This window comes from Aythya marila (assembly GCF_965140915.1).
Source record: "Aythya marila genome assembly, chromosome: Z".
NCBI classification, from domain to species: Eukaryota; Metazoa; Chordata; class Aves; order Anseriformes; family Anatidae; genus Aythya; species Aythya marila.
Genome location: NC_139080.1, coordinates 24,418,001 through 24,443,767, shown reverse-complemented (window position 1 = coordinate 24,443,767; position 25,767 = coordinate 24,418,001). Strand labels below are relative to the sequence as shown.

At 37.3% G+C, this 25,767-nt stretch overlaps 1 protein-coding gene across 3 annotated transcripts in view; it reads right to left on the bottom strand.

The window, feature by feature from the left end:
• Positions 1-25,767, bottom strand: part of HOMER1 (homer scaffold protein 1) — an 87,631-nt gene that overhangs the window by 20,251 nt on the left and 41,613 nt on the right. For all 3 annotated transcript variants that reach the window (XM_082784190.1, XM_082784191.1, XM_082784189.1), the window contains one exon: positions 3,264-3,420. In XM_082784190.1, the coding sequence (XP_082640316.1) occupies positions 3,264-3,420 (157 nt within the window). The remainder of the gene's footprint in view (positions 1-3,263; positions 3,421-25,767) is intronic.

The following is a 25,767-nucleotide window of genomic DNA, read 5'->3' as shown; positions in this document are numbered from 1 at the left end:
AGACTGGTACACCCATTCATGTTTCTGTGTCTATATGAATCATCTATATAAAAAAAGCGGACCGTCCAAAACATGATGTGTAACTTCTACATAATCTCAGGAGAAATGGATTCCAATTTAGGGAGCATTTTTGGATCAGTTGCAGCTGGTGCGTACACCAAGCTTAACAGATAAACCTAACAGAATGATTACATGATAGTCTTTAAACGCTGCTTGCTATCAAACATACCATAGCCAACAGTCTCCATATTCACCTTTTCAAAAGCACATTTTCTGTCCATGTAACAGAGAAATATCTGAATTACAGTTTCTTTTTGGAATGTGGAACTACTTCAAATTGAAAGATCAGTGCCCAGCATGCAGGTTAGAATAGCTCTTGTATTGTGCTGCAGGGGTAACAGATAAATTGATTTTTAACACCCTCTGAACACTTTTGCCTAGACAGTTTGATTTACTGTGTTAGCCAAGTCTATATCTTTCTCAAAGCAATTCCAACAGAGGGCAGTATTCTTGAGCTGTAGTAATTTACGGGCATGCCCACTGAGACATAGGCAGAGAGGTTTGTGAGATATTAGTAAGCCCCGAGGTCATGGATTACAGAAAGATTTAATACAAGCACATAAAAGCTGATTGTAAAAGAACATTGTAGATGATTCCATGTTATAACATCCTGTATTTCCTCAGAAATACGAAATAATTGTGGGAAAATTGCTGCGTTCGCTTGGTTACTACTTCTGTTACTACTTCTGTTACTACTGTAGTATCAGGTGCAAGCAAAGTAACATACAAAGAAATTCTATATTCATTAATTGTGTTTGCCAGTAACAAACTGCCAATGACAGGATAGGGCTAAGAGTGACAGTAATATTAAGAAAATGGGACCTTCTATCACCATGCCATGCTCATTTTGTCTGTTTGGGTCTCCCCACAGAGAGCAGGTAAATAATTCAGTTTTTGTTGTTCTGTGTTGCTTTTCTTTTCGTTGTTGGATCAGAACTCTATTTTCTCAGCTTTGCAACTGAAGTTGTTAATACATATTATTAAGAAGAATGATACCTCATTATGTCTATATTTGAGAAACAAGTTCTTCACAGTAAAACTTCACTAGTAATGAAATTCACCTGGTATTCTGCAGTATCAAAAATTTATCAAATATGACTATTATCTTTCATCCACAAACCTAGAAAACAGGTTAGAACTTCCACCCTGCCAAGGGAGATGCCTAAATGAGACAAATAAGTGAAAACATCTCTATACAAACATATATGACAAACTTGTACCTGAATAGAAAAGTTTCAAAGCAATACAATTTTGTCAGCAACTGTCAATTTCTTCAATTGAAAGAACCAGTTTTAATTACATTTCATTCATTTCATTCAGACAGGTATCACACACGCAGTAAGTGTCCATTGGAAATTGTCACTCCTCCCTATTAAACTCGTTTGGCTGGGATTTCAAGATCCTTGTTTCAGTTCAGTCTAGGTATAGGACAGCCCCAACAACCTGACATTTCCCCAGGTTTCTCAAGTCATGGGAATTCTCACTACTCTTCCAGAGCTGGGCGAAGGTTAGGTGCAACCTGCTGAATTTCTCGTCCTCAGATCAATATGATGCTTGTTCCTGTGATAGCCTTCAGTTGGACAGGTCCAGTGCAGGTCTGAAAGAACCTTTGGAATTTGCAGGGTTTAGCTAACTGTTATTTCCATATCTTATTTCATATAAGAGACTACAGTCTATAAAATCAAATTTAAAAATCTGCTGTGTTTGCTACATTACCTTTCATGTCTGTCAGCTTATTCATGAAAGTTGTCTTCATCCACAAAAGTATATAGGTCTTCTGCCATTTTTTTTTTTTTAATTTCTTAACTAAATTCAGCTTCTGATACTAAAAAAAACTCTAGAAAAGCTCCGCTAAATACATCTTCACTACACACGTGTAGGCTTGCCTTCATTTTGCACAAAAGTATGCCCTACACTAAATTCACATGGACAAACATGAATAAATTATACCAATATATTAAGTGTCATATGTGAAAAGAGAAGAGGAATTGTATACTTGTATTCACAATGCAGACTTCAACACTGCATAAGCTTTATAAGCTATATAAGCTTTTTTACTCGGCTCTGGTGAGGCCGCACCTCGAGTACTGTGTTCAGTTTTGGGCCCCTCGCTACAAGAAGGACATCGAGGTGCTTGAGCGGGTCCAGAGAAGGGCGAAGAAGCTGGTGAGGGGCCTGGAGAACAAGTCCTACGAGGAGCGGCTGAGGGAGCTGGGCTTGTTCAGCCTGGAGAAGAGGAGGCTCAGGGGCGACCTTATCGCTCTCTATAGGTACCTCAAGGGAGGCTGTAGCGAGGTGGGGGTTGGCCTGTTCTCCCACGTGCCTGGTGACAGGACGAGGGGGAATGGGCTAAAGTTGCACCAGGGGTGTTTTAGGTTAGATGTTAGGAAGAACTTCTTTACCGAAAGGGTTGTTAGACACTGGAACAGGCTGCCCAGGGAAGTGGTGGAGTCACCATCCCTGGAGGTCTTTAAAAGACGTTTAGATGTAGAGCTTAGGGATATGGTTTAGTGGGGATTGTTAGCGTTAGGTAGAGGTTGGACTCAATGATCTTGAGGTTTCTTCCAACCTAGAAATTCTGTGATTTTGTGATTTATTCCTCTCTCAAAGGCTATTACTCCTACCCCAATTGTGTTTTAATTTCTGCTTTGCCAAATGACTTCTGCAAATTTTACAGTGAAGGGAAGAAGACCCTGCTCCTCTTGCATGAATGCAAGAGGAGACCATTATTTGCATATAATGTGTTTGGTCCTACACACGGTTGGTTTTCTTTGGGTGCAAGTTCAAAAGGAAGCTGCTGGTCCTTGGTAACTCTGGGAACTACAACAGGTTTCCTTTAACTTACAGATCTGATGTCAAGTTTCTACAGGCTTAGAGGCAGGAGGGAGTCACATGTAATGTTATGGTGAAAGTCCTGAAACAGATGCGATGCAGCTGGCATAAAACAAGGAGTGAAAGCTGGCAAAGGTGGCCTAAGGTTTACAGCAGAGATAACTCTGGATACAACAAAACCCTCTGCAGAAAAGGAACTGCTACAAAAGAATTCCCTGAGAAACAGTGTGTGCTTTAAAGTGATCTTTAGTGTCTGTCTCAAAGATTTACCTAAAGCCCCAACAATAAGCTTATTTGTTCCACTTCAAAATGAGTGAATACAGTCACCAGGACTTCCATCTCAATGATCCTGGCTGTTTGCCTCGACTTACCCGCTTATGAAGACGTTCTGCTTCCTCCTGATATGCAGCAAGCTGTTGTTTCCATTGTTTTACATTGGCAGTGGACTCCAGGAGGGCTGCTGTGAGCTTAGCATTATTACCCTTGAGCGTGGCCAGTTCTGCCTCCCAATGCTTGCTGATTGTCGAACTGCAAAGACAGAATGAGAATGGTCAGAGACTTCAAACCTCTAGGACTAAATGTTCAAGTGAGAATACAAGTGTGCAAATCATCAAAACTTCAAATTCAGAAAGTACTCATCAAAAAAATTTTTAATATAGCTATATCTTTACCGGAAAACAACCTCTACCTTCCTAGTTCAAGAGAGGTTATTTTCTTAAAATAAAATGTTACGGATGATGAAATCCAACCAGCTCCAGGGGAGACCTCCTTGCAGCCTTTCAGTCCTTAATGGGGGCTTATAAAAAAGGTGGAGAGTGACTTTTTACATGGGCAGATAGTGATAGGACAAAGGGTAATGGTTTTAATCTAAAAGGGGGAATACTTAGATGTTGGTAGCAAATTCTTCACTCAGAGGTTGATGAGGCACTGGAACAGGTTGCCAAGAGAACCTGTGGATGTCCCATCCCTAGAGGGGTTCAAGACATCAGGTGGATAGGGTCTTGGGCAACCTGATCTAGTGTGAGGCATCCCTGCTCATGGCAGGAGGATTGGAACTAGATGATCTTTAAGGTCCCTTCAAACTCAAACCATTCTGTGATTCTAGGAAAAGCAACAGCTTGTAATTCTAGAATATGCACATGATTAGTCATCACTTTAATATATATGTATTATGTATAAGTGCTTTTTCAATGTATTACTTAATGAAAGACATTATAGGGAAAGATTTGTCACCAACATGATTAAGAGAGCTAATGTAGTGCTTTGGAACTACGGATTAGCTGCCCTAATGCAAGCCTTCTATGCCTGAAATATACTTTTTATTATTATTATTATTAAATACCATACTTAATTTGGACTTACAAAATCAAAGATCTTGAATTTCAACAACATAATGCTGTTAATAATACTTCAGTAATATCAGCGAAGAAGCTAAGGATCAAGAAGCATAGAGATATTATTGCTTTATTGCAAATAGGATTGTGATGTTGGGATTTATTAATGTAGCCATGGAGGAACAATCCTTGCCTATAATTTAGTTATTATATGCACGAATACAGGACTTTAATTTTCAGAAATAATTAGCCATCATTTGTAGACCCTGTCCTTCTACTTAGAATGCAAAGGAAAAACATCTTATATATCAGGTGAAGGTATTTGTACACAAACAGGTCATTATCATTTACTTTTATAAAGACAACCACATGTGAGTTGCACACCTACATGAAAAATACATAAAGAAAATAATTAATTTTTGTCTAATTAACTTACTATTAAAGGCATCACTGACAACTAATGATCTGTAACTCTAACCAAAATGACTTTGCATATAAGTTTATAGTGAATTATGAATAATTATTGTAATCTATTTCTAATAATTAATATAATTTAATATCATAGAATCATAGAATGGCTTGAGTTGGAAGGGACCATATGTTTAATTATAGTTTACTGATATTTTGTATATAAGCTGATAGGCTTATTTGAACTTTGCACATATGAATCATTCTGCCACCATTTCACCCACCAAGTTTCTTTTTCTCACTTCTTGCATATGCACAGTCTGTTCCACAAATGCACATTTCAAAAACATTACGATTCCTATAAAAACTCCTCAGGTGTTCAAAGTCAACCAGTCACTAAGTGCCACTCATTATCAATTCAGATCACATCTACTGTTTCACTAAAATGGGATGTCTGATTCTTCCATGCTCCTGCATTTTCTTTCAAATATACTGCTTCTTCCCTTGAACAGGAATACAAGCTCTTTCAGAAAAGAAATACAGGTTCTTTCAAATTGCTGTACCATTTCATGATCTATTCAACTAATTAGAAGTTCACCACTGGAAATTTTAAATCTTCAGTGACTAAACTAATATAATGATAATTCTACTTCATTAGGGAGCACTGACTCACATATTAAAGAAGATGAGAACAAATTTATGTAACAATATCTATACTTCTGTTTCTCTGAACAGATTTACTTTTCATCTATAGTAGCACAGCAGATCAACAAATTCTGTACAAATCATGTGAAAAATTTGAGTTCATCATCATAATCACATTTCCTCCTAGATGTTCTGATCTTGCAAACAAATCTCCACACCAAGTTCATGCGAGTGGTCCTATTTCATAGCCCTGCTACAGCAGGACTAGAAGTTAACTGTGTGTGTGACACTTACTCACGTTTACAAAATGTATCTTCCTATTTGTCTTTTCTCACAGAAAAAATATACACACAAGATTCTATATTCATGTAACCCTGCAGATTACAAGCTAATTATCTGGGACGGTTACAGGAAGGGAACCATTTGATTGCTTCATATCATAACTGACAATGCAAAAAGGGTAGTGAATGGATCTTTTTCAACGTATTGTTTATACTCACAATAATACAAGGCAAAATTATAAGCAATGAAAATCCCAGGAGACAGAGTCCTAGCCAACGCTGAGTAACCACATGAGTGGGATTCCTGGCATGTCTCACCTGCATCTTTGCCGAGTGCCCTTACAAGAAACCCTGACAAGAAAGCAGCTAGGAGGCTCTTCAGTTATTTCTTGTACAGTGGAACGTCAACAGTAAATAAAAATCATGTATTTTCTGTAGCTGCAATAGCTACCCTGGTTCAAAAGCTGGAAGGTTTCTTTGGAGCTTGTTATTTTAAATCAGTCACTTTCAACAGGACTGCACTAGTGCTATTTCTCCACTTTACTTTTTACCCCTAAGAAATCTAATACAGTGGGTTTGAACATGCCTATTGTAATGCAGAAGTTGTTTATAACATACACTGTACATTTTTTCCTACAACTAATCTCTACAATATCTTCTGTAGATTGTACTACTGCTCCACAAATAGAAGCAAATTACTTGATTTAGTCTAGTTTTGCATTTGATAATACACTATAACTTCTCAACTATTTAGACATCCTGTTTCTTCTGAAAAAAAAACTCCACATTCTCTGACACAAAAATGTGATGGATATCATACCGAGAAACAAGGGCCAAAGACACATTTTTTTTTTTATTTCCATACTTCATAAAATCATAATCTGATTAAAATAGCCTGTAACCAATCATAGCAGTACAAAGTTATTTTCAAATAACTTTTCACACACACATGCACACAGACAAATGTATGGTTTGTGAATTATTTTGGCTAAAACTGGACTTATCTTGATTTAAATTAATTATTTTAGAAACAGATCAAAGCACACCTACAACAGGCTGTTCTTAAACTAGATTAAGATTATGTGCATTGATGCTCGGATCTGTAGGGTTACATGTGATCAAGTTTATTAACAGCTCCAACGTGAACACTGAGAAACACACACTTCAGGCACATACTTTAGGGAATTCTCCCTCAGGAGAGAAAATTCTGGAGCTAATACCTGGGATGGTAAACGCTCAGGTCCTGAAGCTGAAAGTACCATGCCTGGAAAACCCAAAGGGCTCACAACAACTGCTAGAGTCTGTGGCCAGGATTTTTATGATGAAACAGCTGCACTAATGTCCCTTAGGATAGGTGTAGGTGGGCTACCCATACTGTCTCTCTCTAAAATCTTTTATTTAATTCCTGATTGAAAGGCTTTTTGCTAAAAGGAATTGCTTTTGCCCTCACTGTATTACATTGCATCAGAGGAAATACAAACACACCTCTGTCAGGTTGTCTTAATGGTTGTAACAAAACCATTACACAATGAAACAAAACCAAAACATTCTTCAGGTGTTCCAAGATTACTGGCCCACATGAAATGGCAACATTTATTCAGTGATTAAAGTGATCCAAATTACAATGTAACTTCTGCCAGGACACCCTTCAGAGTTACACCATAGAGCAAAAAGCTGAGCTGTACATATAAACACAGTGACACAGGCACACACACATTTGCAGTTTAAGAATTCAACCTGCACAAGTATGTTGTTTTGTTTTGTTCTGAAAGCCAGGCATCCTTTTGCTGGCACTGTCACAATTTAAATACTTAGTTCTTCAGACTTGTCACAATTAACATCACTGGCTTCCTGGCACACTTTAAGTTGGTCTTTCAAAAAAAAGAGACATTTTTCATACTTCTTGCCCACTTCTCATCACGAAAAGCTCCACTGAACTTTTAAAAGTATCATAACAGAAAATGAAGCCTTGTCATTTCCTTGTGAAAATTCTGAATATTTGAACACAGATGACAAACTGCTTTACAAACATAGCTGCATAAGTGTTTCTACAGCAGTGGAGGATAAACCCAATGCAAGAGCAAAAATAGGTCTGTTATGGTTAACAGCAAAATACAAGTTTTATTGTTTCCACTGAACATGGTATAAAAAAAAATATTCTTCCATAACACAGGTTTAGGTCACAGCGATTGTTTGTAAAATTATGTCTACAGTGATGACTGTTCATGGGATCATAAGCACTTCTTAGCAAGTAAAAGCTCAAAAACTTCCCAGAACTTCTGATCCTTGCTGTTGGCCACAGTACATGGTATGTGGGTAATGTTAGACATGTTCACTGCCAGAATGGTGCATGGTGTCCACCTTCAAGGCAGAGGATTCAAAGTCAGATATTTAACTTCTATAGCACACAATAATTTTATCACTACTACAACACACTCCTAGAGCAAACCACTGACTAGTATCCTAGGGCATAACTGTGACATCTCCTGAGACTGAAGTAGGATTTGATGATTTTCAATACTTTTAGGCATTCTGACCAATCAACATTGACCTGATCTCCACTCTCACTAGATATTAGCTGCAACTCCGGTAAGTGACTGAAGAATAGCTTTGCTATCTGTCCATCTGTGACCTGAATAGAATGCAAGAGGCTATAAACATACGGTTATCTTTCTCTGTGAAGTAGGTCACTTAAGGAAAATTAATCCTAAAAGCTCCAGGCCCCCTGTTTAGGCAGTTAGAGAAGACTTGCAAATGCAGGTGCAGGGAGCCCATATTAATGAGTTGTATTCAAAATTAAGTTACTTCAAGAGATCCCTTCACAAAACAAAGAAACAAAAGCAGTCCAGGTTAAAAGATGTTTTCTGCTTTTGGAATCAGCGTTGCTTATTCATTGCTTGCTGCATTGCAGGCAATATCAACACTATAAAACATGGTTTAAGCTTCAGTTTAGATTTATAGAAATAAAGGGTGTGCAGAATTATGCTTTATTAATATTCTATGTTTTTAATTCTGGAATTGTTGCTTAAAAATGAATTAATTTAACAGTTGGATTTCTTATTCTACTGTAGTCATAGTTTCAAACTACAGCTGCTCAAAGGCAAGTAAATTCTTTTCTTCAAGTGTAATTGGTCTGCACTGCAGATATATGATGAGCAGTACTGTCTTGGGGTGGCAGAAATGAGGAATTTGGTTGAATGGAGACTGAAGTACTTTCACTATAAAATTTGACATCTGGTATAGTAACTAACTCCATAAGACTTGACAAATATGAATGGAGCAGAGTCCCTGTAGCTGCTGTTCAGATTATAAATAGAGGCATGTGCTGGAAGCAGACCAAGTGCCTGGTGAAGTAAGCATTACCAGTCAGCAGGAGAGGTACGTCAACAAGCTGGTAGCAACACATTAGCTGTACTGGCAGCAAAGGTTGATCCTTTCTGACAGCCTTTCTTGTGAGCTGCACAGAGCAGCTCTTCAAGCTCAAGGAGGCAAAGGGTTCTTGTGAATGATTTGGTTCCCTTACAGTAGTGTCTGAGAGTTCTAGTGCATTCAATCAGCATCACTTCTCTTTGGAAGCATAAGGCAAGTGTTTGGACTTACATAAGGCTTTCAGCTGAATTTGGGAAGGAATTTCGCCTGAAGTCCTTATGCAATCCTTCACATGAAATAAAGCCATGTAAGTGTTCTTCTACAGGGGCCTGAGAATGGTTAATGCTCCTGGCTGCAATAATGGAATCTATATATGATGCTGTTGCAATAAGATGGTAAACTTTAAAGGGTGCTTTAAGATAATTTCACAAGCTTCTGGATGATGCTGAGATCCCAGGCAAGAAGGCTGAGAACTCTGCAATGGGCTATGCTTGCAATTGCTTTCACTGGAACAACATGACTGCCCTGTTAGAGGCCAATGATGACGCTGCTGGCACACAGGATGATTGCAGCATTCCTCAAAGTATTCCTAAAAGTTCACAAGAAACCTACTCTTTCATTCTCACTGAGAATTAGTCTTAGACTCCTTACTTCGCATCCTGATTTAGAAAAACAAAACAAAACAGAACAAAAAAAAACAACCACACACTTCTGGCATTTGCGGAATTTTACCCCTTTTCAGAGATTTCAAAGAGCATCTGCTGTGGACATCTATTAAAAGTGAAAAGCTACTTCCACTTCCTTCTTCTATGATAGGAAGGATATAAAAATTATGGTTTTAGTTTGTCCTGCTGCTAGTCCAAATCACCATATGTTCTAGGGCATGAAATTCAAATTCTGCAGTCTCTTCCTCTCTCTTGAATATTCAAAACAAATTTGGAAGCAGAAAAGGGTTTTGTCATGTATTTAATTATACCTAACTAGGAGTCCTAGAGTGAGTGGGAAGCTGAAGAAAGAGCTGAGGACCAATCAGGTCCTATCTCATCATTCCAGGAATAGGCAAGAAAGAAAAGTCTTGAGCTGCTTTGCCATTTTGGCCTTAATACAGAGCTGTCTGCTTGTACAAGCCCAATAGATTCAATCCCTGAAAAGACTCTGAACTTGTCTGCATGAAGGACGCCGTCATCTGCTGTATAGTTAAGTAATTAGAGTGAAAAACAGCAAAAGAAGGAAAGCTAGGGACATAATGACAGCTTTTGTAGAAAGGAAGCCCAAGAAATAAGACAAAACAAAATGACTTCTTCATGGCTACTGCTTCTTGTATTTTTATCAGTAGTTGTGACAAACTGGACACATGCAAAAGGAAGTTTTATTTCAAAAAATGGAATTTATTTTAAAAAGTGGTAAGTCTCTCAAAATTATAATCAAGAGATAATTACCAGGAAATTGCTTTGAGTTAAATATTTTCAATGAGGCCAGTGAAAAACTAATTAATATTCAATGAGATTCTTATTCTTAATTAGAGTATTCAAAAGAATCTCTAGCAAAGGAGAATAGGTACCCTGGGGAGAGAAGTAGGAATGTTAACTGAGCATGAAAGATCTGTTCTTCCCTTTGGGACAAGGAATATCGACATGATCTCAATGGAGTTACATCAGCACAAAACCAGGGAAACAGTTGTGAATCATCTCTTTAGACTGGAATAATGTGCACAGTTTAAATGACAATTTGATACTAGCAAAAAAGATTAGGGAAGCTCATGAGGCACATCATATTTGAAGTGAGGAGATTAATAACACACCTCCTTGAAAGTGAGAAAGGCTACAGTATGGCTGAAATCAGTAGGTGAGAGCATAACTTTTCAGAGAGTTTCTGAAAAGTATTCTTTGCAAAGGTTGAAGGTTTATCCCACTCCAGGGTGTATTTTCTGTTGTTGTTTTTATTTTTGTTTTTATTTTTTGTTTACACCTCTTTATTCAATTCAGAGCTACAATATGCTTGAACTCCTAATTCCTATCTCAGTGTAGAATACTGAATTGTAGAAGCTTTTCCTGCAAATTTGGAACGAAGGGTGCTTATGGAGTGATTAGTGATTTTTCTTTCAAGGTGCTTCAAATATAACCTTTCATTTGCATTTAACCTTTGAGTTTGACCGTGCTCGGTTTTTAATTGCCCAATGCACACATACAGCTTGTGGACAGAAGTGTTGATTTTCCAGTGTTGTTATAGGCTGTTCTGTTATTAGGCACCTTGTCATGTTTTATCAGTCACTGGGGCAGGGTCAAAATCTTTGCAGAAGGAACCTTCCACAAAGAAGCTGCCCAAAGAAACCTCTCAGTAATGGTACAGACCCCTTCCACTATGTGGCAGATGACTATGCAATGAAAATCAGTGGCTATATCCTATTTATCTCTACCACCTAAATTTACATTCTATATTTCATAATACTGTCCTAATTCATCACAGAACCTACAGAAACCATCATAGCACAAACCTTTCAATATGGAAGCTTAACCCTGAGGAACAGACAACAAATTAAATTCTTTTTAAAGAACAGAAAATTCTATATAAGTATTTTGCACAATATCCCAGTATCATACTCTTCCAAAAGGTAACAAAGTTTGAAACAGAAATGCCCAGGTATGGTGTTATTCACTGCTTACTGGAACACAAAGAGTCACTAGTAGTAGAAGAGTTCTTGAAAACCACTCCACAGGATGCAGAAGACAGGGCATTAACACAAAACAAATGCTTCAGCTATGATCCTTATAAATCAGGGATTTAGATCGCAGTCCTGACCCAGCTTAAAGTGGTGTTAAAAGAGAAGAGTCACTCCTCTCCACAGAAGCAATGAAAGAAGTTTCCAAGCTTCTTGTATTGTCTGCTATTTACATAGCTGACATTTAAAGTGTTTCTCATTAAACTACACTATTAACAACTTAATGCATGTCTTTTATATACTGTAACACAACACAAAAGACTTGTATTTAATCTAATTTATCACAGCAGCACCAAGAAAATCCCTGATTCTTCTGAAGAGGTTCAACTTTTATTTTAATTTTATTCTTTTAACGAGATCTAATTTTTGTCTTAGTCATTTGGTTTTATACAATAAAGGGACACTAGGTTATCTCTTTATGAAGGTCATATAGCATAAAACAAAATCAATAATTCTTTTTTAAAACTTTTAGCTCTTTGCAAGAGCAAGCATAGCCAATTAATTCCTACCTTTTTGCACTAACCATTAAATCCTTGCAGACCTAAAATTTTAGCATACTCTGAAAAATTAAAGATTTGTCCTTGCCTTTTTTATTGATAATACTTAGTATCAGTAAGAGTATTTTATTCTCAAACTTGTGAGACCTTGAAGACCTAAAATTTCATTGCACCCTCTGAAAAAGTAAAAAATAAAAGATTTGCCCTTATTCCTTTTCAGAAATAGCTTACCAGTATCACTAGACCTGATACTTTATTCTCACACTTGTAATGTAACTGATATTTTTCAAAACTGATAACCAGTCTTTTTTTTTTTTTTTTTTTTTTTTTTTTTAGTATATTAAATTACTATAGAAGATGAGGCATAATTCTATGCTGTTGCTATGGTGCTGAGCACTTCAAATATTCCAACAAAATGAAATTTTCAAAAACAGCCTAGGTTATTTAGGAACTTATGTCTCATTTTCTAAAATGACCAGGTATTTGGCTGTGAAGAAAGTCAAACTGCCTTGGGCTCCTATGGCACTTAATCAGTTTTAAAAAGTAATTAGATGATGTGGTTATCAGCAAGTGAGGTAACAGGACATGATGACCCTGACTCTAAACTTATTTGAATTCTGACTCTGAACTTATCTGAATTATGGCTGCTTTCATTCTGGAATTCATTTGTATGCACAAGAATTTAAAGCAGTTTAACTGTAAATTAATTCTTTGAATTAGTACAGATTAATTTTCCAGAGGCCCCTAGGTAGAAAAAGCCCAGTTTCTTTCAAAAATCCTACCTATAACAACAATTTATGTGTACATTGATATGATCTGTTCTCTGTCAGTAATGTAAGAAAAGGTAAGAGACTATTTGACTGCCCTTCAGTTCTCTTACTCATTTACTGAATGATGTTCTGGCTTTAAGGGTTTATCTGAACTGTACTCTCAATTACATCTCTGTGAGTTTGAGAAACTCTCCTACTTTCACCATCACCATGCTGTGACAGTAAGGACAAGGAACAGCTCTTTTCCCAGTGATCACAACTCCACCACTAAGTAAAATAGGGCCCGAAGGCCCGGAGCTTCTGAAGGCCATACAAATTTGCAGTCTCCCCAGACATCTCCGATCCACACCAGTTGGCCCAATCCTAAGCACAGTTTGGATCATAAGACATGCACATAAGGCAGGGATAGTGCCCTTGCATCTACAGAGTCTTCCAAAATCACCCTACTAGGCTTTACGCCACCTGCAGCCCTCCCCTGCCCATCTGAAACACTTCTGGTGGTGCATGCACGTCCTTGCTGTTGTGCAAGAAGAAGCCACACTGGGGGTAGCAACGTAGCCTTTAAATCACTGCAGATACGTGGAACAGGAAAAGGACCCTACACCAAAGTAACTGTGCCATGGGCCACAGGGACAGTGTGTAGGCCCATGCTGTAACACGTGGATGTGGTTTTGGCCTTCATTGTCCAGGCCTGTTTTACTTAGCTGTGTAGACATGGCCAATACAAGGCTGCTGCAGCTACAAGTTGGTTCTGTGGAGATCAGCAGAGATAGACAGATTTGCAATGACAGAGTGAAGACGAATAGAGCTGCACCAGAGTGGGCTGAGGAACAGCAGCCAGGCTGCAGCACATATTGCAGTGAGGTGGTACAGGGGCTCTCTCCCAGTCATCTAAATCCAACACACACCACACACCAGGGTTGGAAATTCTTTGCAAAAGCTTCTGCCATGTTTCTGGGCACTATCATAGCTTAAACTAGAGTGTGTGGCACCTCTGCTGATGAGAGCAGCCATTACGAGTGGTATAATGTGAAAGGTATACATGCGCTTATTTTAGATTTTATTGGAACTTCCTGTCAGTGGTACCACAAGATGTCTCAGTCTCTAAGACCCTTAATGCTGGTTCCTGTTCTCACTATCACAACAAACTGAATCTACCTGAACAACCATTGCAGATGCAGGGCCTTACAACTCCACTACAGGAACAGAAAGACGTGCTATAGAATGACAGAAATATTTATATTTAATTAGGTAGTGGGAAAAAGGTTCTGAATGATGACTATTTGGCGTCTGCCCAGCTAGTATATTAGGTTATGTCCCAGTATCAAATAATAATAACTACTGGTGCAATTCATGTTTGAATTACAATTGTCAATTTGCTTATCCTGGGAAATATGACGACATGAATTAATCGCACAGTTGGTATCAGAGATGAACTGTCAGTTTACATGCTGACAACAATATCATTTTATTCCATTAAGGGAACAGAAGCTACGTGAAAGCATGGTAAATTTAATTAAGCTTCATTTATCTCCTGTGATAGCCGTACAATTACTCAGAGGCAATAGCATAAGTATAGACCCCAAACTAAATAACCTGTGGAGCTGTCAGAATTATTTTGAAGAACAAGCAGTAAGTCCACACGAACTATGTGACCACAATAAACCACATATTGACTGTACAAATTTAAACAAAACAACTTTCTAGTGTGTTGCAGCACTTCTCTGTGGATACTGCCATTCATGTCGTTTTCCATCACAGCTTTTTTAAGAGAATCAAAGTACTAAGTTTGTCTTGTTTAAACCAATTCTGAATCCACAAAAAGAATATATTTCTTGCACTAGGATGATTCTAGAGTCAAATTTACTGAAGAGAGACTGCATTGATGAAAAAAGATTAAATTTGATACATGAAAGTCTCTGATACTGGCACTCTTTGTATGATAAACAGGTGAACATTTGGAAGAAACAGACCCTATACAAGTTTCTCTCTTTCCCCTATTGTAAAAAATTAACAATTTTTCTTTAAGAAAAAAAATCAGAATGTCATCTTCCTTAATTCACTGGTCATTGCTAGTTCTTTTTTATTCAGCCTAGACTTGCTGGATCTAAATGATTCTGTTTTCTTCAGCCTCTTTTCAGAACAATACACAGATCATATGATTTGGCTCATAACCTAGCTTAAAGTTAGAAAGAAAAAAAAAAGAATATAGACCAGTTCTTCCAAATTCAACACTTCTTTCAACTGAACTACTAGTTCAGTTGAAAGCAGCGTGTGACTTCTGCTAGTTGTGATTTCACAGATAGCAAACTTTCACAAGGCTGTGCCTACATGTCATAACAGTGTTGGAGCACATTTATTTTCTAACATTGTGAGCTCTCTCTCACTTTCATTGATAAGGCACCTGGAATAGGAATAGGGTAGGGCAAGCCACAGGATGTGAAGATTTTTAAAAGCAAGCAAGATGTTTAAAAACTACTGTGAGGCATTCCCGAGCCTCCCACTGCTCTGAATAAATGTTAGCCCAGCACAAATAAAACAAGATGAATTGCAGTCACATGCAGTGATTGGATCACAATTTGAGCATGTAGCAAGCTATTTTAGTGATCCTTTTAAAATTCAGGCCAACTTAATAGGAACGTATAGCCTACATGAAAAAGTATTTGGTCTAAGACAACAAACCCATATTTCATTTCCATGCTTATTCTCGCTATAGAGAGGGAAAAAAATATCTTTTTTTTTTTCAGCAAATGAAAGAGTTGGATAACTTACTACTGGCATGAAGCACAATTCAGTTGGTGTATGTGTGTGTCTGTTTTGTTTTGCTTTGTATGGGCCTTGCTGTTTAAATAAAATGACTTTGTAATTTCCTATGTGGTGGCAGCCTCCCAGAAGAATGGTTTCCAGAGTTCTAAGTCGAATTTTGAAACTGAACCCTTTGCATTTCATGAGAAGACAGAATGCCATTACACTGAAGTGCCACAAAATAAATTGTAAAGGTGACAACCCTACAATCATCACAATGGATGGACCACTAACAATGTTTTGTTATTGTATACTTGAGAAAACAGAGTCCTAGACATCTGAGGCATTTTATTTCATCACTTTCACCCAGCTCCAGCTTCCTTCATTTGCCATGTGGCTTAAAAGCCAGTAAAGAGAAACCCTCATATTCTACATGATTGCTGATTTGTGTCCACCCAATTCATTGCTGACAAAACTCTGTCAAACAAAAAAATGTCTCTTTTATGCTTCCCTAAAGCATAAAACTGATGAAAAATTACAGGTGATGTTGATCTCCATTTAACTGTATTCCCCCTTCTATTCTTCAAGCTCAAGAAGAGATTATATCAAGTACTTCATAAATTTGACTTATAAAATATTCTACTTCCACGTTTATGTGTGCCTACCCCTAACCTCTACCCACATCTGCAGGAAGGTTGATGCCACTGAACTTCTGCAAAGGGTCTGCCTAACAAAATACAACAGAAAACAATCAATGTGACAGCTATCCCGATACAACTATTTTCAGTAACACACCTGATGCATGTGGAGCCTCAACAATGCTTATGTACATTCCAATGCATTTTGAAATGGCTTACAGCTTTGGACTCTTTATCAATGAGTTTTTACTTGAGTCTTTCAGGGGCTTAAGCTATCTTGATAGGAACCATCACCTAGCTGGGGAGGTCAAGTGAATTAAATAATAGCCTACAAGGAGCCATGGCAGGATGACAGCAATGCCAAGGAGCAGGGTAATGTTTTACCTTCATAGAAAAACATGACACATAACTCTGAATTGTAATGTTGGCAGGAGGTACAACCTTACGCTGGACCCGGTAAGCAGAGCGTAGTGGATGAAATCCATCTTCTCCGAGTTTAGATGTTTGAAAGCTAAGACAAGTATCCTCAGATGGCAGTTCATCAGATCAATCTAAGGTGATTATCTAGGGTGAAATGCATCAGGCACTATAGAAGGCATAATTTACAGACCTCAGTGTCACACAAATGAGACAGATTTTTGCTGATTTACCCCAGCAAACACAGGCCACAGAATGTTCCACAAGAATTACTACCTTAACTAGGTTTACTTGTAAAGCCTACCTATAAGTTAGGGAAAAATCTTCCGCAATCCTAATTCATCTAACAAAAATGTCATGCTCCAAAGAGTATGTTACTAATAGGTCAGTGTGGATCTTCAGGATTTAGACTCAAAAACAAGTTTTTTGTTTTATGTGAAAATCCTGGCCACTGGTCCTATATCTCTTGCAGGGATGCAGTGACCCGTCAAAGCATACACAGCTTATGAAAGTCAGTCAGCTCTACTGCACAGAAATTCTGTACAAAAATTACTTTGATTAAAGCTATTTTTTGCTTAAGGGTTTTATTTGAACATGAAACAATTATTTTAAAAATACACTAAAGAGTCATGCTATGTATTTTTAATATAGAAAGTCCTCTAAACTGCTTTTCTCTGCTTTGTCAAACTTCAGTTTTTAAATAAGAGTTCTTTCAAGAAGTGGGCAGAGGTAACCCGTTTGGCAGGATCCTATTAGTAAACACAAAAAGACCATCAAATGGCTTTATCAAGCTTACCATGATTTCTCTGCACCACAAAGACTACCCTGTGTTGGCTCTGAACTGAAGAATTCAACAGGCACAGCACAGTCACTGCCTAAGCTGGGCTCCACGTGTGCCTGGAAGTAAAAAATATTCTAGGCGAGAGAAGCATTCGCTCAGCTCTATTCAAGCCTGTTTGCTCTGTGACCTCTGGGGAGTCCATACCAGCTGCTCTAGGTATTAATTTGCATGAACTATGGCAAAGGAACAGGAGGTGCAACCACTTACAAAACTCACACACCTTCTCTGCTTCGTATTAACCCAAACAGAATTTGGCAGAGCAGCCCATCTATTTCATAACTTCAACAGGAAAAGAATCCATAACTTAAATAAAATATTTGTTGTCAGCTATCAGTGGCTCTGACTTCTATGGACAATCCCCCGGGAGAAAGTTATCTAATAAATTAAAAAATAATTAATTTATAAGTCCATATGGACTTCATTAACTCAACCTGAGTGCTTTGCAAATGGCAAAACGCTCTTTTCTGAATCTATGTAGTACCTTTTAGTCCACAATTAATAAATAATTCACCATGACTGAAAGTGGAAACACTATATGACTTAAGATGATAGGCACCTTATAACTTAGGTCAGATGCAGTGTAAATTCCCCTGCCCGATATCTAATCATATACTTATAAATGACTACAAGAATAAAGTAAATTATAGGCTCTTAAGATTAAATCACTACAGAGAATGGTGCTGGGTAGATTGATTTCTGCTTCCAGAGTTCCCTCTTCTCCAAGGACAAGGGACAGTTAAGAAGGCAGTAATGCAGAAAAGACTAGAAGGAATATAAAAATCCATAAACTAAATTGATCATTCCATCTTCAGTGTGAGCTGTTAAAGGCTGTGTTTTTTTTAAAAAAAAGGTGTATTTATTTATATTCTGCTTGGAAGTTTGAGAAGAAAAATGAGTTTTGTGGTGTTTCAAGAATAGTAATTAAGCCATTTGTGTTTTCATCATGCTTGTATGTTATCAACCAGTATTCTGGATGATGGTGAAACTGTAACCACGCAGCACACACACACAAAAATAAAAATAAAAATGAGAGCTGGGTATCTATCTACATGTGTATGTTCAACTTCTCATATGAGAACTACGTGTCTCATGATCCAAAACTACACCTCAGAAAACATAGAAGACAAACAATGTTATCAGCAAGAAAAGGACTAAATTGGCATCAGCTGTGTTCAATGGAGCAAGCAACTTGGAAACACAGAGCCTGCATTTGTAAAGACCTAATAACTGGAAAGTTTGGGCTTATTTTTGTTGGAGCTTTTTTACAGCTACTTTTGTTCATATGATTTAATTTTAGATCCCATCTTTTCAGAAAACTGGGAAAATAATTTTTGGAATACAGATGAACTTAGAGTTACAACTGGAGAAGTTTCTTCAGTAAGAGTATACATTACAAAAAAATCAAGAAAGAATGGCTTTGGGATACAGGTTTACAAGTGTTTGAAAAAAATAAAGCTATAATTTTGAAGTCTATAATTGGAATGAGTTGTAATGGATTTTAACATACCAGACTGAAAATGTTGGCCTTCTGAACTATGAAAAACTAAGTTGACTCTTGTTTTCTGCATTTTTGTTTAAAGATATTTTTTAGCTTGTGGACTATAAGCTCAAAATTGTTCAGGAGTGCTTCATAATCCTGTACATCTCAGGAATGTGACAGGAGCATTTTACCATGAATATAGCACTGCTATAAATTAAACAAGTTCATCAATGTTCTGTATAATGATTTTACAAAATAATCCAAACTTGACAACAAATTAACAAGAAATGAAACAAGCATCAAAATAAAACAGTAATGCATATTTTTCTGCAGTATACTTAAGAGTGATTTGAATCTTCCTTTCCCTGAAACTACGCAGCCATTTCAATGTTTTCTGTGTGGATGGGAATGCATAACCTGAAACCCAGATTTAGACTATTCTCCACTTTCACAGAATGAGATTGTGACTCCAGAGTCCATTCTAGAGATAGAAAACAGCAAACGAACAAATCTGGGAAAGTTTCTTTGCTGCTTGTTTATTGAAACAGATGGTTGCCTAAGTGTTACGTTTTTGTGTTGGCAAAGATAGGTGGCCTGAATTTTGCACCTGAAACAAAGCAGCTATGTATCAGCTACTATGAGCTTTTACTCTTCTAACATACTTTTTTTTACTGCCTGTTGGGCCATTATTTGAAGAGGTCCGCTTTTGGGGAAGCAAGGCACATGTGTGTACTGATGAGTGCAAAGTGGGTGATACTCTTACCTGCCAAACAGATTGCCATAGGAAAGTCTTGTTTACAAATAGTCAAATTCCAGACTCTAAAGAAAGCCCCCAACTTCCTGATCAAAAATTGACCCTAAAATGAAGGTATAGTTCCACACACCTACTTCCCTCACCAATCAGGATGAGACAGTGAAGTCTGAGTAATCAGGCACTATTAAAAGTGTGGTCATATTTGCCCTGCAAAACATCCCCTCTGCCTTTGCTTTTCATAAAGGCTTCTCTTTTCAAGGGTCATGACTGTTAGAAAATGCACTTGAGACCTCAGGGATTGATAGAAATGTGTGTTTTTTTTTCCTGGTAACTTCAGGTGTTAATGGCTTTCTGTTCACGTAAACACATTTTTTAAATGGGTGTCTGAAAAATAGCTGTAGGTATGTACTGTGGTTTCCAACCCAAACAAGGCGTGCCATTTGTACATTCAAAGTATTAAGTCTTTCCACAGATGATTTATAAAAAAAAATAGCAATTCCTCAAAGTGTCCATTTCCTCTCATCATTTTTCACTTTTTTTTTCTCCCCACTGGAGAAGAGTGATTTGAGAGCTGCAGCATTTCTTTGGTGTCTGCTTTTTAATGCTAAAATGTTGAAAACAGTTTCAAAAGCCACTGGTAGAAGAAGTATTTGCTATAGTTAGAAGTGCTGACCTGATTTCAACAAAAGTTATCCAGACATCTCTGGTGTATTAAAGACAACCTCTTAGACTTATTCATGGTGTCCTGGGAAAGTTCAGTTTGGAGTTTAGCCCTAGTTACTGGTAGAACGATTTCTTATGAGGACCTGTCAGTAATGCCAAAAGACACTGAATAATGGAAGTATGAGTGAAGAAAACATGAGGTACGAACTGTCTACACAAGATCACCTACAATTGCAGTTGGAATTCTTCTTGAAAAGATGACTACATGTTTGAGCTTAAAACTCAGAAAACCACAGATATTCTAAATACTAGATGTACAAATAATCCTATAAAAGAAACCTCACAAGTTTAAACAAGAATACACACCCAGTACCAGAACATACAAAAGTTCATTGTGAAACTAAATTACTAGGAATATATACAATAAAGAGAATAGCTCCACCATCAGTGCCTAAATATAGCAAAAAAGCCACTATGTAGTAACAGTAGACTCCTAAAGGGAGTAGGTATTTTCAAGAATACATTTCAAGAATACATAACAAAATTCATGATGGTGTCTTAAAGAACACTGATTTGGTGCTGTATGTGATAATCATAGCAGCAATGTTTATAGTTGGTGAAATGTTAACAGAATCTTTTAATATCATCCATATTTTGTATTGGTAAAACAGAATGGATATGTTCTTTTAAAAAATGAAAGTTTATTCCTTAAGCAATTTAGCTCTTTCATTTTTACCAGGCCTTCTTTTTTTCCTTTTTATTTTTTATGCATATGATTGAAAGGGGAAAAAATTACATGTTCGAAGTTGTATGCTTTTTTTTTTTTTTAATTTAAATTACATAAGGATTGTATTCCTCTTCTAAGAATGTACTTGCCAGATAAGTTAGAGTGCTCACTGGTCCCTGAGGATGGTATTTACATCATTGTTTTTCCAACACCCAGCTCTCATCTTCTGAATCACCCCTTGGAGCATTCATTAAATAAATGACAGGAAGTGGATAATTCACATGCTCCAAACTAGAACTTGCTTAGGAGCTCAAGGGAGACAGTGAAATTACTTTTTTTTTTTTTTTTTCTTTTTAAAGTGTTGGGCTATTTTTAGTTTTGGCTGTCATCCATTCCTGCAAACATTATAATGTATATTATCAGCTGCTTTATTTGAAAGTATTTGTAAGCAACACATGTACCATGGCCATTCTTCTAGTAGTATATACAAGTCCTCTCCACCTCTCCTTCCATACCTAGAGACATCTTATGGAAATGTTACAGTATGAGCTGTACTATACTGTGCTTGACACACTACTGGATTGAAAATATGTAAAGGTTTAGCACATATTCCAAATTTCCTATAGCACTTTCAGTAATTGTTACAATCAGGGAAGTCAGAGAAAAAATAATTTACACAAACACAAGATCTTCACTTCAAACCAATAATTTCCTAGCAAGAACTTTTATTGCAAAGTTGTCTGACTTGAACTAAATCCCAGTCACCTAGGCATAAGTGTAGGAGTGAGGGAAGCAGTGGGAGTTGGGTCAGGAAGGAAAGGAAGAACAATCCTTCTCCATGTGCTTCTTCCTGAGACCACCAGGGCCTTGCTGGTAGAGCACAAGAGGAAGAAGAACACCACAACTAAGGCCTTCACAACATCAAACAAAATGTTGTTTGAGTTTCTTCTCTAAATGTGCCTGAAGAAATAATCACCTTTTCTCAACAGAGTAATTGAATTTACCAGTGTTCCTCTGATGTGCTCTAAGATGCCACAGTTCATTATAGCACCATGCAGTCTGGAAACAGTTACTGCCTTTTATGTTATAGATAAACCTTTTCAAAAAAGTCTAACTTTAGCCATTTCCATTCCTGGAAGTTTTCAAACCAACTAGGTAAGACCTAGAGCAGCCTGGTCTGATCTCATGGCTGACATATTTGAGCAGGAGCTGGCATTAAACACCTCCTGAGGTTCCTCACAACATGAATTAATGCTACAATCAGCTTAGACAGCGTTGAAAATCAAGAGTTAAAAAAGTTATGCATGCTCCCACCCCATTTGGTAAAAAAAGCTACATATAACACTAAGGAATATCCAAGCATTAGGATTTGACTATAAATTGAAACCAAAGAAAAACAGCACAAAAACTTATTACCTCAAAACTTGCCTTCAAAGCCAACTTAATTCAACATGATCCACAAAGTACTTTTACTGTAAGGTAACTAAAATATTTTAAGCTTATAGAAGTGCATGGTTATGATACGCAAAGTGAAAAGTCTACTGAACAGATTTCTGCATACAACTTTTAATGAAAACTCAGTTAAGGAACATGAGCTAGCAGCAAGATCTTAGGAGGATCTTATCTTTTTTGTTGTTGTTACAGCATCGGATTTACATGCAGCATTATTAAATAGTAAGCTATCTAGACAATAACATATCTAAGATATAAACATCATTTGAAATAAGTCCATTTTCACTAAGGCAATGAGTCAAAATTTCATATTAAAAACTTGTTTGAATACAAAAATAGGAATTTTAACGAACAAGCAACAAACACATGTATATTGTCTAATCGAAACACTGTTATAGAAAATCCAAGTTTCTTTAAGTTTAGATGGAACAGCTTATTACATGAAAAAATGACGTAACAGGTTCAAGTCATGCTTGACAGAAAATTGAAGACGTTCAAGATTCATCCCAGAAGAATCCTCTTATAGTAAGTTTTTTTCTGAAAGTATGTTTTATCCCACAGCTTTCTAAAGCACCAAGAATGGAATAAAACTTGTTACAAACAAATGTATTCTTTTCAAAAGGGAGAAAAAGCAACTTCACTAAGCAGATTTTACCAAGCAGGTACCAAAACATCCCAAGCAGCAGTTGGAGATTTACATACTATTCAGTTTTTGTATTTGACTTATATTCTAAGGCTGAATAAGCTTAGAATAGTATTCCTTTAGGCTCATTCAGATGACTAGGCATTCTGTACTATGCACCAGCATGATTAAAACTTTTATTTAAAAGCAAGGTGCAGGCACATCGTAAGTGGTTACAAGTTTTTTTAGCATCTTTTTTCTCTCCAAACTCCATTTCATGACCAACCTATTTTTCAGTTTAAAAAAAAAACAAAAAACTATCACTAAATAATATGCAAAATATTGGGGGGAAAAAAGGAAGAAATAAAAAATAACAATATCTAAGCAGACCACAATTTAGTTAAGAAAGGAAATCTATACCTTTTTCAGTCATATTTTAAATATTAGACTTGATTAACAAGCATTTGTTACAAAAAAGCATTCCTGGACTAATCACAGTTCAGAAAAGGACTGATCAGTGTCTCAGTCAAGATTATTAAAATTCTAATGTCAAGTTTATGCTTCTTATTTTCATTTATTCTGGCAACAGTTAGTAATGACAGCAGTGCTCAGGCTATACATCAAAATAAGTTCCCAAGTGATATTACTTCATAATTCAACATTAACCATATTTAGTTAAAAAAAAAAAAAAAAAAGGTTTAAAAGAGGTTTAATTGCAAGAGTTTATCTTTCTGTGCAAGGCTGATGACTGATTAATATCCTTCTCTCTCGCGCATCTGACTAGAATCACACTGCTTGTGAAGAGCTTTAGGACTTCCCAGTTATGGATAAATTGAAGCAACTAGACTGACTTTTGCTATGTTATGCTCATGGGATATGAATAGAATTGTGGACATATACTAGTCAAAGTTAATTTCAATACTAGCAATTATTTACTGAAATAATTGGAAAGTGAAGTTCTAATAACAAAACTCTGGTGACTTGCATAATGCTTTTATTCGGCTTTTGGGTATAAATGGTCAAAAAATAACTATAAATACCGAAGTAGTCTACATTTATGCTGCAGAAACAAGACAAGCTCAACTACCTACACCAGAACATACGAAGTGCAGAGAAGAATGCTTGCAGAAGACGCCGTATCTGTCCAGAGAGGATGTGTTATAACAAAATGAAATTGAACATTTTTCAAGTATGCAGATTAAAAATGACAAGATGTAGACTAACGCATGAACTCCACACTTCTGGTTTCTGACCTTGTCAGCTCCTATCAGGCCCTTCCAGTTCACACAAAAACATATAAACTCCTTCCCCAGATCACTGTTTTGATAAACAACCTCTGTCAACCTTTTACTTCCATCCTCTACTGCCAAGACGCCTGCACTCAGCTCTGCTCACTGAACCTCTCAGCAGCAATGTGGTTCCCACCTCAACAGTGCGGTGCCACAGCACCTTGTCCTGCCCACAAAACTCAAACTTTTGCCCTGTGGCTGCCCAGGCTCCTGCCAAGTGGCTCCACGCGTGCCTTTCCTATGCTCCAGCCTATGCTGAGGACATTCACTGGATGAGCAGGTACTGCCATGCCATAGTAGAATATAGCTTTCCTATTCATGGGAGAAGTGAAGCACAGCCAGCATCAGTAATTCTCACATCCCCTACAGCTGAACTCATTGGAGGGATTACTGTACAACCTTTTCTTCTGAAAAGCATTTAGCATCTGATCAGTTCCTGAAATAAAAGTAAGTATGTACAAAGCGTTGCTGCACGCAAGACTAGACACGCACCTTCCAGTACTATCCTCCTCACCCAGAAGCACTACCTAAACTTTCCTTTTGCTGAAACACAGGTTGAAGGAGGCTCACTGATCAGCAGGAGTCAACAGGGTGCAGAGGGAAAGGGTTCAGCGTGGCAGCACTTCTCTGTCAAACGTGGAGCGCCACCAACGCACAGCTTCAGCAAAAGGCAGGAAACCATGAGGGCTACAATCCCTTTCCGTACCACTGACACATGGAAAGCCCAAAGAGTTGCAAATGATCAGAGTGTAAAGGTTAGTTTACCTTTTTTCTTTTTAAATCAAGGACAGGCAGACTGCCTGCAGAGAGCACTCTTCCAGCCAACACAAGTATCTCTACTTAGTTGCCCACTTAATATTATCACATCTTCTCAAAAACATGCCCACTTAGACACAGCTAACACAATCCTGGAGGCCCCACCTTCCATCTCTTTCATGCATGTGTTATATAGTGCCATTTTAGAGAGCCTTCATTAGAGTTTCATTATAGCTAACAATTAAATCCAATTGAGGCAGCTCATTCCCAAACAGAGTTCAGACATCAACTTGTAAAACATTATGGTGCCTGGGAAGTACCTGGAGACTTCTGAAATATATAGGATTTTAAATGGTAGCTTCCCTCTGGTTGAGATAGTGTTCCTTGACACTCACACACACATAAGAGGCTTCTTTGCCTTCTATATGAAAAAAAAAAAAATGTGAGAAAGCACTTAAAAGCATTTTC